At 38.0% G+C, this 14,963-nt stretch overlaps 1 protein-coding gene across 12 annotated transcripts in view; it reads left to right on the top strand.

The window, feature by feature from the left end:
* Window positions 1–14,963, top strand: part of RYR2 (ryanodine receptor 2) — an 820,811-nt gene that overhangs the window by 639,847 nt on the left and 166,001 nt on the right. For 8 of the 12 annotated variants that reach the window (XM_086382782.1, XM_086382781.1, XM_086382779.1 and 5 more), the window contains exon 63: window positions 8,129–8,178. The exons of the other annotated variants lie outside the window; for them this stretch is intronic. In XM_086382782.1, coding sequence (XP_086238908.1) covers window positions 8,129–8,178 — 50 coding nt within the window. The remainder of the gene's footprint in view (window positions 1–8,128; window positions 8,179–14,963) is intronic. 12 annotated transcript variants of the gene reach the window in all.

Here is a 14,963-nt window from a genome sequence, read left to right as displayed (position 1 = left end):
AACAGCTATAAAAATAAAGACTATTGTTTAAGTGTATTTGCATTTGAGAAAGAGTATCTCAGGATCTTGAAGTAGGAGCATGCAGAGTGTTCACCCATCTTCCTTGGCCCCTGGGAATCAAATACTACAAAGATGATGGTTTGGGCAAGTTAATACATGTGTTCTAGGTATTGAATTTTCTTATATTTTACTGCTAAATATAATACTGAGTTGAGGGAATAAAATACACAGTTCAGAATCCACAAGTAGAGGCTAGAGATACATTAGTATATTAGTATTTTTGATAAATGATGCTCTTAACATTGGTTTCATTAAAATTTTTTCAAATCTAATATTTTTGCCGGCCTGTATGTTTCAGGAGGGCAAGATCTCATTTACAGTAATTATAATTTTAAATGAAAAAAATTATGACCTATCCTGGAATAAAATGATGTAAACATATATACTTTCTGAGGTTTTCCATTCACACCACTCAAGCTACATCCTAGCAGTGCTTTCTCATTTATGTTTAAACCTAAGTATTCTTTAGATTTGTGATTCTGCTGGCAATTTCAAGTCTGAGTCCTAAAAATTCTGCCAGAAGTTAGGATGCATGAGAATCAATTCCTGAGAAAGTCTGCTTCTGTATTACACTGCTCAGGAGTCTATACCAAGCTTATAGATTGTATTGAAAAAAAATTTCTGTGAAAATGAGTCCCCTGTATAAAGCAGAATATAGGATTTCCTTGGACTTCACTTTCTTTTTATCTATCTATTGCTGTTTAGCAAAATTATCACAGGTTTAATGTTTTAAAAGAATATGCATTTATTATCTCACAGTGTCTATGTATCTGTCAACAGTACCTTGCTTGGAAAACAAGCCTCTTTTTTTTTTTTAAGACATTTTAGAGCAGTTTTAGAGTCATAGCATGGACTTGACTTTAATAATATGCTGGATGGCAGTGCAATATCAGCCTATTGAACAGAATGAGATGAGATTGAATATAGCCTGCCACCAGAGGGTAAAGAATAAATAAGATTCCTTTGTTACATAACACTGGGGGTGGGATTTTAAGCTCATCTCTTGAGTTTGTTTATTGCCTGTTTTACCAACCAATAAGTAGCCAGTTATGTGATGTAGGATTGCAACAGCATTAAAAAAGTTTCCAAACTTCTTCAAATAATAAGGTTCTTGTGAAGCTGATAAAGATAACAGAGAATCCATCCCAGTGGCTTACTTTGTTTACACAAACTGTGTTACTGGAAGAAAAGAGAAGGAAGAACTATTTTCCAAGATACAAATTTCATCCCTTGCCCACTTGGGCCTGGCCTTCTTTCCGTCTTCTCTGGGAGAGAGGGGGACCCTTCCCGCCTCAGTTCATACATGCACTCATCCACATCGCTGGCCCCGTGTCCCCCTGTGGACAGTTGAGTGCACACCGTAGGTAGAAGAACACCAGTGCACTGCTACCTTAAACACCAACACCAAGGCAGCTGCACAGGCACCTGGTCGTCTCTGGCCAGTTAGCCTTTTGTAACAGAAACTTTGTTCTTACAGGTGGTGTTAATTTAATGACATTCAGTTACATAAGTGAACACAATATAATTAGAGAATATAGGGGGGAAATTAAAAAAAATGTGTGAATTCTGCTCTTTCCCCTCCCCTTTTGGGTTTTGTTATCGTCATTTCAGTTTTAGTCTTACTCTGAGAATAATTCACTAACTATAGAAGTAACTAATTTTCCTTTACCAAATATATCCCTCATATAATAAATCAGAAGAACAGCATGAGTCTGTGCTAGCCTCCACTGATGTAGTTTGGGGCTCTTATAGTAATACTTCCCCAGTTTTTAATGATTTCATCTTCAAATTTTTCTTCACCTCTTGGAAAGAGGGTTGATAAGTTTTACTTCTCCACTGAGCACTTCCAAAAGAAATATATGCCATTAAAATTCCAACACACAGAAATGAGAGATATAATGGGAAAAGTAACTGATTTCTTTATAGTACTTTTGTGCCAAACATAGTTTGAACTTAAGCTCAGAGAGAAAAAAAACTCAGAGTGGAAAAATGAATAAGGTGATGATAAGCAAATTATGGTACATGTTGTCCAGTCATTAAAATGATGATGGATATAAATATGTGACAACTTAGGGAAATTATTTAAAAAATAAAATACATGTTCAAATAGTATTGATCTGGATTTTTTTTTTAAACTATATTTTTAGGTATAGAAAAGTAGTGGTAAGGGATAAATTTATTGTTAATGGTAGTTTTCTTTATGTAGTACATGTAGATTTTGTATTACTATTTTTATGTGTTTTCTAAGTTTTTAAAATGAAAAAAATCTTACCTTAATAATCATAAAACTACGTTTTAAAATAACCAACATCACTGCCACATTAATGAAAACAAACAATTTCTTTGGCATGTTGAAGTGGAATCACTGAAATTTATAAATCTGATTTTGTACCACTTCAGCTAAGTATTACTTTAGTGACTAAAATAAGTAAAAAAAAAAAAAAGAATGAAATAGATTAAAAAAAACTGACCCTGCTACTGTGAACATACAAGCATAGCTTCATACACATAATAAGCATTGCCATGATTTAATAGCTGTGTGTAGCTATAGTTGAGTGGGTCTAAGTTAACTTTTCCACAATTAAAACCAAGTTGTTCCCATGAGTTGTTTGAATACCTTCTGGCACTAGAAATTATATATCAAGCATTTATTGCTCTGCGGCACTCCAGGAGTGTTCATGGCAGTGGCTAAGTGTATGGGAATACATATAGTTCCAGTAGCAGAAAGCCAGGCAGTGCTATGGGATTCCAAATAAAGTAAGACTGCTTTGTATGGGTATGGATGGGCTAAGATGTATGGAAGTCATGACAGTCAAAGATGATCTTAGAAACATGCAGATCAGAGGTTAAGAAAGGGGGATATTTTCTAGAAAACAACATAAAGAGTAGAAGCTGGGTCATTTAGGGGAAGTGTAGGTTATATAGATTCCTTATGGAACACTGTAATTGATAGTAACTGCCAGAATAAAATGTCATTTTTCTTTAAAAAAAACATTTTTAAAATAATTCATGAGCACTAAGAAGACATTAATGCTTTTTAAATAGAAGAATTGAGAACAGCCTGGCAGCAAAAGTGGGATTGATAAGAGTAGCATGGCTAGGCAGAGAAGGCGATGGCACCCACTCCAGTCCTCTTGCCTGGAAAATCCCATGGACGGAGGAGCCTGGTGGGCTGCAGTCCATGGGGTCGCTGAGTTGGACACAACTGAGCGACTTCACTTTGACTTTTCACTTTCATGCATTGGAGAAGGAAATGGCAACCCACTCCAGTGTTCTTGCTTAGAGAATCCCAGGGACAGGGGAGCCTGGTGGGCTGCTGTCTATGGGGTCGCACAGAGTCGGACACGACCCAAGCAACTTAGCAGCAGCAGCAGCAGCATGGCTAGGAGACCACAGCAGCCGTTCAGAGCTATGACAGGGATGCAGGCTGTTGTAACAGAAGAGATGCCTCCAGTAGGTGGTGCTACCCTTGGGTTTGTTCAGCAAGTGTTCTGAATGCCCGCTGGGTACAAGATGCTATCCTAGGTCTGAGGATAAACACACAGGTACGAGGGCACAGTTCTAGCTTTAATGGACTTAGAAGTTCAGCTGAGTAGACACATACATATAGAGCTAGGCCGTATACTACGTTGTGATGAGTGTCATTGGAGCCATATATAAAGTGCTGGGAATGCAGAGGAGACATTAACACAGAAAGAGGCTGGGTGTGAGAAACACAGGAGGAGGAAACCAGCGTGCCTCAGTAATGAGTCTTGTGGCAGGGAAACAAGAGAAGGCCAACGTGGGGCTGAAGTTTCTGTACTGAGTGGTTAGAACAATGCTGGTGTGACTAATGAAAGCAAGATACTTCAGAAGAACTAGTTTTGAGGAAACAATGGAAACAGTGACAGATTTTATTTTGGGGGGCTCCAAACTCGCTGCAGATGGTGACTGCAGCCATGAAATTCAAAGACACTTGTCACTTGGAAGAAAAGCTATGACCAACCTAGACAGCATATTAAAAAGCAGAGACATTACTTTGCCAACAAAGGTCCATCTAGTCAAGGCTATGGTTTGTCCAGTGGTCATGTATGGATGTGAGAGTTGGACTATAAAGAAAGCTGAGTGCTGAAGAATTGATGTTTTTGAACTGTGGTGTTAGAGAAGACTCTTGAGAGTCTCTTGGATTGCAGGGAGATCCAGCCAGTCCATCTTAAAGGAAATCAGTCCTGAATGTTCATTGGAAGGACTGATGCTTAAACTGAAACTCCAATACTTTGACCACCTGATGCAAAAAGCTGACTCATTTGAAAAGACCCTGTTGCTGGGAAAGATTGAAGACAGGAGGAGAAGGGGATGATAGAGGATGAGATGGTTGGATGGCACCGACTCAATGGACATGAGTTTGGGTAAGCTCCAGGAGTTGGTGATGGACAGGGAGACCTGGAATGCAGCAGTCCATGGGGTCGCACAGAGTCGGACATGACTGAGCGACTGAACTGAGGTGGCGCTAGTGGTAAGGAACCCGCCTGCCAAAGAAGGAGACGTAAGAGGGATGGGTTCAATCCCTGGGTGGGGAAGATCCCCTGGAGGAGGAAATGGCAACCCACTCCAGTATTCTTGCCTGGAGAATCTCATGGACTGAGGAGCCTGGTGGGCTTCAGTCGATGGGGTTGCAGAGTTGGACATGAATGAAGCAACTTAGCACAGCACAACACAGTTTTGAGAAGAGGTTGAGTTTGTTTAAACTGGTGCTTCTGGAAGAAGAAGTAAGTGCTAACAGGTCATTTTAGCTGGAAGTGTACAGCAGGAAGTGAGAAATAGGTGTTTGGTATTGGAGAGATCGGGGCAAGAAATGACGTATTTGGGGACAATCTATACCCATCTAATGATTGAAGCTTGGAAAGCAAGAGGAAACCAAGAGAAAAGTGGGGAGAAGCTGAAAGGGCTGAACACAAAAACTTGGAAAATTGTTACACTTGGAGGGTTTTCAGAAGTGGATATTTGAAGAACAGAGAGAACAACTCATTAGCAAAGAAGTGGGAAATAATACTGTAAAACAGAGACCAGGGTTTCACAGAGGTGAGTAGTTAATGATGCTGAGACTGTGGAGAGCCCTGCAGGATGGAGGCTGAAAAAGAGGTTATTAGATGAACTATTTGGAGGGTACTGAGAACTTCAAGGAGAAGCCACGAGGGGTGGAAAGGACACTCACAAGGCAGAGAGTCAGGGAGGAAGCTGCAGATGCATTTTGAATTCTTAAGTATGTTAGTAGTGAAGGGTACAGGGAAAGGGAGTAACAAGATTATGGAAAGTGCTTTAAAGAAACTATAGGTTAGCACTGATAATAGTCAGACCTAGAGTTTACACGGGAACTACACCCTGAAAGGGGATAGCACAGGAGGGGAGAGATATGATTTGTCTTTTTTGAGGACCTAAGAGTCGGACACGACTGAGCGACTTCCCTTTCACTTTTCACTTTCATGCATTGGAGAAGGAAATGGCAACCCACTCCAATGTTCTTGCTTGGAGAATCCCGGGGACGGGGGAGCCTGGTGGGCTGCCGTCTATGGGGTCACACAGAGTTAGACACGACTGAAGCGACTTAGCAGCAGCTTTCCATTGGGTTTACCAAAGAGTTCATTCAGGTTTTCCCATCTATATGATATGTCTTGAAAAACTGGAATGAACTTTTTGGCCAACCCAACATGTATCTGTATGTCTCTCTGGTGACACATCTGTTACTAATTAGGAATAACTAGGATTAGGAATCGGAGAAGGCAATGCAACCCACTCCAGTGTTCTTGCTTGGAGAATCCCCATGGACAGAAGAGCCTGGCAGACTTCAGTCCACAGGGTCGCAAAGAGTTGGACATGACTGAGCGACGAACAGGGTTAGGAAACAGCTGATATCATAAGAAGTCATTTTTCTGTGACAGATTCTCAGACGTAAATGTGATCTGATGGGATGGGATACAGAGCAATTCTGTTTCCCATCATCACAAAGCATCCCAGGTTTAGATTAATCAGGTTACAACATGATCTGCGTATTAAAAACTCAACATCATCTCAGAATGTTTCACCCTAATACTAGAGAGGGTGAGTAACAGGTAAAAGATGCCGCTTAAAATAGTTTCCAATAATCCAAAATGTATGCAATTCTAAGGTGTAAACACTCTCTTCAGATGGAGACGTATCCTTGTGGGGTTTCTTTTGGCTGTGTGACTTGGCATATGGGGCCTTAGTTCCCCAAGTAGAACTAGGGATCAGACCCATGGCTCCTACAGTGGAAGCTTGGAGTCTTAACTAGACCACAAGGGAAGTCCCAGAGACAGAGCCTTAATGACTTAACACAGAGAAAGCTCAGTGAATGAGGATACCTGGAGAAAGGTGCTTTTGTTTTATTGTCTTTGTTCGTTTCAGTTAGAGCCTAAAGATAGATAATGCAGCTCAGTGGACTAAGGTTGAATCTTGTGTCTAATGTCTACTTGACAAGATCATTGAAAAAAAAAAAAATGAGCACTGGTAAGAGATTTCCTAAGACTTCAGTCATTTAAGCACTTGCGGATGAATATTTTCTTGGAAAAGCTACCCTATGCCCTATATAATTACCTTTCACCAATAAATTATATCACATTGTTACTAAAGTGAGAAATAATGGGCAAAACGTACTGTGAAAGTGGTCAACATGAAAAAGGTGATTCTGTCTCCTTTTTCCCATTCTGCCATGAGCAGTTGCCAGCACTGTATTCCATGGCATAGTCTATATCCCCAGGACTGAGCATGTATATCTGTATCCTGGTAGTGATGGCAAAGATGGCAAGAGAGGACAGGGTTGTCAGGACATAGCTGCTACCATGACTGGAAAAATCAGGCTCAGTGTAGGTGGTGCTATACAAGTGGATTTTCAAAATTAGAGCTTTGGCAAGTTCTAGCTGTGGAACACCTGTGTGTCTGAGAGTTCAGAAGAGTGTGGATAGATGTGAAAATAATGTCAGGTGTATAAATATGGAGGTTAAGTGTCATGATAGATATTTGCAAATGGCCCCTGGCTGGGAGGGGACTTCTGTGAGCCTGGGTTGGGAGTGCTAAAGGAGCACTCCCAGGTGTTAGAAAAGGCTTCTTGGAGTAAACATGTCCTGAGCTGAATCCTGAGGGATATTTAGAAGGGGCTGTAATGTGGAAGTGAGATGTTCTTAAAAATAGGACCCAACAAGAAAGTCACCAGGCTGCCTGGTGACAGACAAGACAGGACAAGACCAGGTACTGCCCAGATTCTGGGTTCTGATGTGAGCATTGGTGCACAGCAATGTCATCATGCTGAGTGCTGGGCACCCTTCTTTGGAGTCTTCTGTTGGTGAGCACCAGGAAGGGCACAGAGACCTGGGAACTCACTCTAGAGGAGATATATTTTTGACTCATGTATTAGCATTCAAAATCCTTTAAGTGATAACAGCTGTAATGTTTTTCTTTGAGTGATTATAAATGGTTTAAATTCTCTTTCTAGTTCATTGTGTGAAATTCACTGGATGCTTTGGTATATGTCTATGGGATAATGGTCAAGGTCTAGAAGAAGGAAAGTTCAAATGGGAAAGCATACTAAAAGTAGCATTTTGTGCACAAAGCACCATACTTCCATTGTTAAATAATGCCCATAACAACCACAAAAAATTCTAGAATTTCAGTAGTACTTTGGTACAGATAAAATTAATTTTTTTTCCTTATGGTTTTCTGTAGTTATACTTTTGTGGGGTTTGTATAGATTGCTTTTATATTAATTAGCTTTGCTTTCGATTTTTTTTGGTTCCTTTACTTATAATATGTGCTTTTTTAACCGTGTTTGTTAAAGATATGCACTCAAAGACTCTTTATTTAATACCTTTACTCCACATTCTGCTCAGAGAATTGATTCTTTCTGCGTGACATCATGTTGCTTTTTTCCGGCTCATATATCAGCTGTTTATTTTTCTTTTTTTCTTCTTCTTTTTTTTTTTTTTTGTTTTATTTCATTTGAATTTAATTTCTCCCTGTTTTTTCTACCTTCCCTTCCCCCTTTCCCTTTTCTCTTTTGTTTTTCTTTTGTCTTCAGCCTATTCTGCAAACTTGGAGTTCTTGTCAGGCATAGGATTTCACTATTTGGTAAGGAGACCCTTAAACAAATACTAGCATGGCCATCACTTGGTTTTCTTTGCCATTTTTGCACTGTGTTGTGTGCTGCTATGTTGCATGAATGCATGTTTGCATGGCTGCATGCATGGTCGTCATAGGCCAAGGTAAGGTCCTCAAGGTTGTTTATGAGTAGCATTACCTATAGTAAAATTGAAGACCGTAACTTTGTATACCAGTCCAAAGCACACTTGAAAATCACAAACTTATATTATTAAAGATCAAATGAATGAAAACGGCAGTTTCTACCTTATTTTATTTCAGAGGGGTGAAGCAAAACTGGGCCTCTGAATTTGTGTTTGCTTATCTCTGATAGATTAAATACCCATCCACAGTTTTTAATTGTACTTACTTTTTCAGTGCTCTTGACTACAAATTTGCATGTTGACTGTATTCCAGACATTGGAACTTCATAATAGAGACAGGCCTGGGTTTGCCAAAAGCAAGTTCTCTGGTACCTCCAAACCCCACAGTAGTCAGTTTTTGTTCATTTCTGAGAATTCATGTAGCTGAAGTTCATGTTCCCAAACCCTGCTTTCCAGTAGCCATGCAGGGCAGTCACTCACTTTTCACAGACTCTCCTTGCAGTGGGGCTTTAAGACTCTATAGCAGTTGGCAGTTTATTTTTTACACTTTCCTGCATCTGCATTCATAAACTGCCAAGGCAAATTTTAGCCCAAGGCTCTCTAGATTTTGAGACAGTGTTGTGGTGACTTCAGTAAGAAAACATTGAGTGTGTTTAGAGATTTATAAGTCCTAGTCCATTCACCAAAAACCCTAAGGATTATGTTATTTCTATAAAAGCCACAAAGGATAAACTGAGAAATAGGTACATGTATATGTGTGTGTGTGTGTATATATATGCAAATAATTTTTACATTCTTTACATTTGTTTGAGAAATGATAGCTTCTGGATATGACTACTTAATGCTGCATTTGGTTTCTAATATTATTATATCCAACGTTTGGGTACTCTTAAGATATGATTCCCATAAATTGCTGAGGTTTTTGCATTAATGTTTCAGTTATCCAAAATTCATGGGGAAATTGCCTTCCGAATGATCTCCAGTTGACAGCCTTTTGTTTTGACTTCTCTTCAACTTAGAAAAACTTCTATGTAAATTATTCAGACAGAACTTTCATGTACTCTTTAACCTTTTCATAATAATTATGTATTCAAGAATTCTCCATCTGTCTTCAGAGAATACTGTCTAATTATATCTACCTCTGGTGGGGACCCCATAATACTTTCTTTGTTTATCTCTAGCATCTTACATATTTTAACCTCTTGGTTTCCAATGTTACATTTTGCTATAACTTCACATTTTAAATTTTTTGAGGTATTCCATATATACAGTGAAGTACACAAATCTTAAGAGCAGCATGATGACATAGCTTGATGGAATTTTACATGTATTTGCCCATTTTTCTCAGTTCAAGGCATAGAACATTTTCAGCATCCCAGAAGCCCACCTCGTGCCATTTTGCAATTTATAGCCCTCTGCAAAGGAACTATATTTAAACTAATCTAGTGGTCTACTAATGTAGACTTTCATTACCATGTATTAATTTTGCCTGTTGTTTAATCTCCTTTATTCCCTTTGAATATATTAAGGGCTCAGTAATGGAAGATAAATACATACTGTAACTTGTTGTAATAATCAGAGGAGAAGAACTGGATTTTGACCTTCATTTCATCTGTGATTCTAATATTTCATCTAGGCGTTGTATATTATATCCTTTTGCCTTTAAATATAACTATTTTTTATTTTTAACAGGAATTTATTGGAGAACTACTGTGTGTCTTTATCTGGAAAGCATACTTTAATGTGCATTTTATTAATGTCACATTATTTTTTCAAATTCGCTTTGGCATTTGCTTATAAAACAATACAAAGGTCAAGAAGTCTTTATTATTCAACAGTACTCTAATATAGCTTTGTCAACATTTTAGCATTTAGGTCTTAGACTTGTAAACTTTACATATTATAGCTATAGCTTGGTTTCAGACATTAACATGATGTCCTGAAGAAAATAATGGACTTTGATCAGAAAACCTGTATGTAAGTCCCCTCTTTGTAACTGAACCAGTTGAATGATCTGGACAAGGGACTTGACTTCTCTTGATAATTATTTATTTTATTTTTTTCATTTTGAAACTAGATTAAAATAACTACTAACTTTAGAGATCTATTGTATATATAAAATCTCATATGAGACGATGAATGTTAAAGTGCTTTGTAAACTGTAATCATACCACTTTCAAGTCTAAGGTATTCTTAGCCTTATTTGTACAGCTTATATTTAGATGACTCAAGTTACATACAGGCTAAACTAGGGCAGTTAGCTATTTAAAGTGCATGCACCATGAAATCTTTAAAATCTAGGCATTTTCACATCAAAGCAGAAGTGGTATAATTCAAGTATTTACTTTAAAAAAATTAACTTTTATTATCTTTTGGCCATATCATGGGGCATGCGGGATCTTTGTTACCCAACCAGGGATCAACCTGTGCCCCACCACAGTGATAGCATGGAGTCTTAACCACTGAACTGTCTGGGAAGTCCCAAGTATTGACCGTTTGATGTATCAATTTTACCATTGTGGATTTTCCTAAAGAAAAAGAGACCTAACAGCATATATACAGTGGTCTTTTGTATATGGACATATTAATCTCTTACTTTTTTCTTTCACCCTATCTTTACATTATTTTTTTCTGTGTTCTGGGAGACACCAACTGATGATCAAAATGTTTTTCCTGTACTTAGTTCAAAAAATTGTTCACGGCCTAACTTAAGAATAAAGTGAGACAGAAGTGAAAGTTGAATTTAACAAAGAAATACTTGGGGTTGTGTCAAGTAGCAAAACATATAGAAAGAAATACATTAACCTGAAACATGTCAGGAAGGTGCGATTAGTGATAAGAAGGAAGCATTAAAAAACACCAGGAGGCAAAACTCTTGTCATGATGGTGGTAATTGTGGGAAGCTGAGTTTGATCAGCAATGGAATATTTATTCCAAGGTGGCTGCCAGATTATATCTCTAAAACTTCATCTCTAGTTCAGAAAATTTTCTGATATATAAAATGAGGATTCCCCAAATTTAAACTTCTATATTTGCTTTATCTTTTACCTACTTTAAAATATTTTCTATACATTGAAGCACACTAAGAATTAAAGAGATGAGTCATGTTTTTATGCCTCATATATGCTTTTAAAGGTGTTTAAACCACTTCATTTTATCTTAGAAAAAGGTAGGATTTTTAAAAAGGGGAACAAGCCATATTCCCAGCATAACAGTAGTTCTGGTATACCTGTAAAATAATGTATGGAAAAAATAGTAAGTAAAATAGCATCTGTTTTATACATAGGGCTTCCCTGGTGGCTCAGTGGTAAAGAATCCACCTGCCAATGCAGGAGATGTGGTTTCAATCCATGGGTAGGGAAGATCCCCTGGAGAAGAGAATGGCAATCCACTCCTGTATTCTTTTCTGGGAAATCCCATGGACAGAGGAGCCTGGCGGGCTGCAGTCCATAGGATCGCAAAGAGTTGGACACAATTTAGCGACTAAATAGCAACAGTTTTATATGTAGTCTTCCCTTTTGACTTCTGAAATGCTTGCTAGTAATTATAAGTTGGTGTATTTTGGAACAAATAAGTTCTTGTACTTTGGAAAATCAGTTAGAACTGGCTAAGACCCAGGCAGGTTGACAAGGTATAAGGACCCCATGTGCCATATTCAGGGACACATTGTTGACTAATGAAATACTGCTTTTAATGCCTCCATTTTCCCTCATTTATGCTAAGTCCCTCACTTTGGACTTCCCCGGTGGCTCAGATGGTAAAGCATCTGCCTACAACGCAGGAGACCTGGGTTTGATCCCTGGGTTGGGAAGATCTCCTGGAGAAGGAAATGGCAACCCACTCCAGTATTCTTGCCTGGAAAATCCCATGGACGGAGGAACCTGGTAGGCTACAGTCCATAGGGTAGCAAAGAGTCAGACACGACTGAGCAACATTTGGTATTTGGTATGCTAAGTGGAAATTCTGAATGTCTAACTGCCTAATTTTAAGGCAATTAGAGAATCCTCAACTTCTGCTATTATAGCCTATGTAAGGCTCTCAGTTATTTTTAGAGGAAGTGGAATCTGGCAACCATAACTCCACAGGAATAGCGTGGTGACACAGGACTTCTTCACGGCTTTCTTTTTCCATGTGGAAGTAAATCAAATGCCTTAATGACATTCATTTTATGCATTCATTCAGTAAATATTTTCTGTGTGTGAGGCATTCTCTTAGGCTCTGAGGATAGAAAAATGAAGATTTCTTTACCTTTTTACTACTCCCAACCTAAGCCAATCTACAGGTGGCTTTCACCTGCATGCCTCTAAGAACATACTAACCCTGCTCTCAGAACTCCCTCTTGCCTTTCTAAACTGTGTTCCAAAACCATCATCTCTCGCCTCCCCTCCAAAAAACAAGACAAAGCAAAAAATGATCTCAAAACTGAATATACTCTTGTGTAGCCAGTGGCTTCCCATTTCTCTAGAATTAAGATCAGAATTCTTAATCTGGCCATTTAATCTGGTTAGTGTTTCATAGTCTGCCCTCCGTGTACCCCTCCACCCCTGTTTCCCAGAGAATTCTTGCTTCCTCACGATGCCTCAGCTTAAGTGGTCTTCCTTCTGCTTCTTGAAAGTGTCATTTTCATATCTGCTCAGGCCATTTGCACCATCTGTGATTACTGACTGTAATGGGATCCTGTATATGCCCCTCTCCAGTCCCTCACACCTATAATGGGATGAACTATCCACCGTTCAGATTTCAACCTAAGTAGTAGTCTCTCTGGAAGATCATAGCTGACCTCTCTGATTATACTTGCTCCACTATTATAACATTCTCTTAGCTCTATTACTTTTCCTTCATCTCAGTGATGAGTTACTAGATTAACTTCTCTCTCTGGTGCAAAACTCAGCTCTTTGAAGGCTTATTTTTGTAAACTCAGAGCCCAGGAGGAAGTCTGGCACATAGTGGCTGTTTTATAAATATCTTATGAGGGAATGAATCAACCAACCAGGTCTTGGCTTTAAGAAGACTACAGTCTAAAGAGTAGATAAGTAAGCAGATGCTTTTAGCAATGAGATAAGTGCTATCAGTTTGGAATTTTCTTACCTTCACAAATAGCCCAAACTTTACATTTTTTTCTCCTTGAGAATAAGAAAAATATAGTATCCACTTATCTCACAATTGGTGAGAATCACATTTTTAAAAAATTCTTAAAGCCTTCCACTTAGAGCACTTACATTGAAAAGGAAGTAACACTGTAACTAATGACTCTTAAAACAAGATCATTAAACTCTACTAACAATGATCTATTCAGTTCAAGTAACTATTCGAGAAGGCTGGCACAAAATAGTTATCATTTAGAGGCTTTGTCTACTTTCCTGTTTTCTGCTGAGTTTTTAACACATTAGCAAGACAGTTAATTAGCAAGACAGTTAGTCCAGAGTCCTAGGATTTACTGGAGAATTTCCAGCTTTGATGACAAATAGGTTTCTAGGAATGCCTGGAGTAGAGCAAGCATTTTGCAGCATGATCAACATATTTCTTATCAGCAATATTTCTTCTGGTTGACCTCAATAACCCTAGAACTCAACATTTTCACATCATTAATACAGCTCCAATATTAGCTTCATGAATATTGGACAAGTATTATCACATGTTTAAATGAAGCAACAGGTTTTGTTAAAATACTTGTTTTCTCCCTCTAGGGTGAGTATGACTGATTTAAACTGGTGCCAAAATCTTAATATTGTTTTTAAAAGAGTTTTAATAGTAAATAGAGTAATATTATGAATTCTATCCATTGATATCTCTCTCTGATTAAAAAATTAGTGGATTAAGTTTATGTTGATTCCCCTTGACCTCCCCCGCCACCCCAAACTCTGTATTTAAATGAAGAGTTTTCTTGTATCAGGAGATATTAGAAAATATTACAGTCATCCTTCCATATCTGCAGGCTCTGCATCTATGAATTCAACCAATCAGGGATCAAAAATACTCAAAAAAAATAATTCCAGAAGGTTCCAAAAAGTAGTGCTTGAATTCACCATACCTCAACAAATTTGTACATAACTTTTACATTGTATTCTTTATTATTAGTAATCTAGAGATGATTTAATGTATAAAGGAGGATGCATGTAGGTTAAATGTAAATACTATGCTATTTTATACAAGGGACTCAAGCATCCTTGGATTTTGGTGTTGGGGGAGGGTCTTGGGACCAGTCCCCTGTGGATACTGAGGAACGACTGTTAATGTTTGTATTGTCCCTAAAAAGGTTCAGATTGTGTATATGTTTGTTTAATAGGATACATATAATGAAATGAAAGTCATTTGAAGCACTAAGAATCCCTGAGGATAGTGCTCTGGGAGAACTGAGTATGTCATTATGCTAAGAATTTAATGGTTTAAATTAAATTTTAAAAATAGCACAATCTGCTACTTTTTTTTTCTTTTTTTTAATTTTATTTTTAAACTTTACATAATTGTATTAGTTTTGCCAAGTATCAAAATGAATCCGCCACAGGTATACATGTAAAGTTCTATTTTCTATTGGAGTATAATTGGTTAACAATGTTGTGCTAGTTTCATGTCTACAGCAAAGTGATTCCGTCATACATATGCATCTATTCTTTTTAAAATTATTTTCTCATTTAGGTTGTTAGAGAATATTAAGCAGAGTCCCCTGTGCTA

The sequence above is a fragment of the Bos grunniens genome, chromosome 28, assembly GCF_055505025.1.
Source record: "Bos grunniens cultivar Pamir isolate PY7600 chromosome 28, Bosgru_T2T1.0, whole genome shotgun sequence".
NCBI classification, from domain to species: domain Eukaryota; kingdom Metazoa; phylum Chordata; class Mammalia; order Artiodactyla; family Bovidae; genus Bos; species Bos grunniens.
Note: the sequence above shows the minus strand (reverse complement) of the source record. Positions and strands in the feature narration are given on the sequence as shown.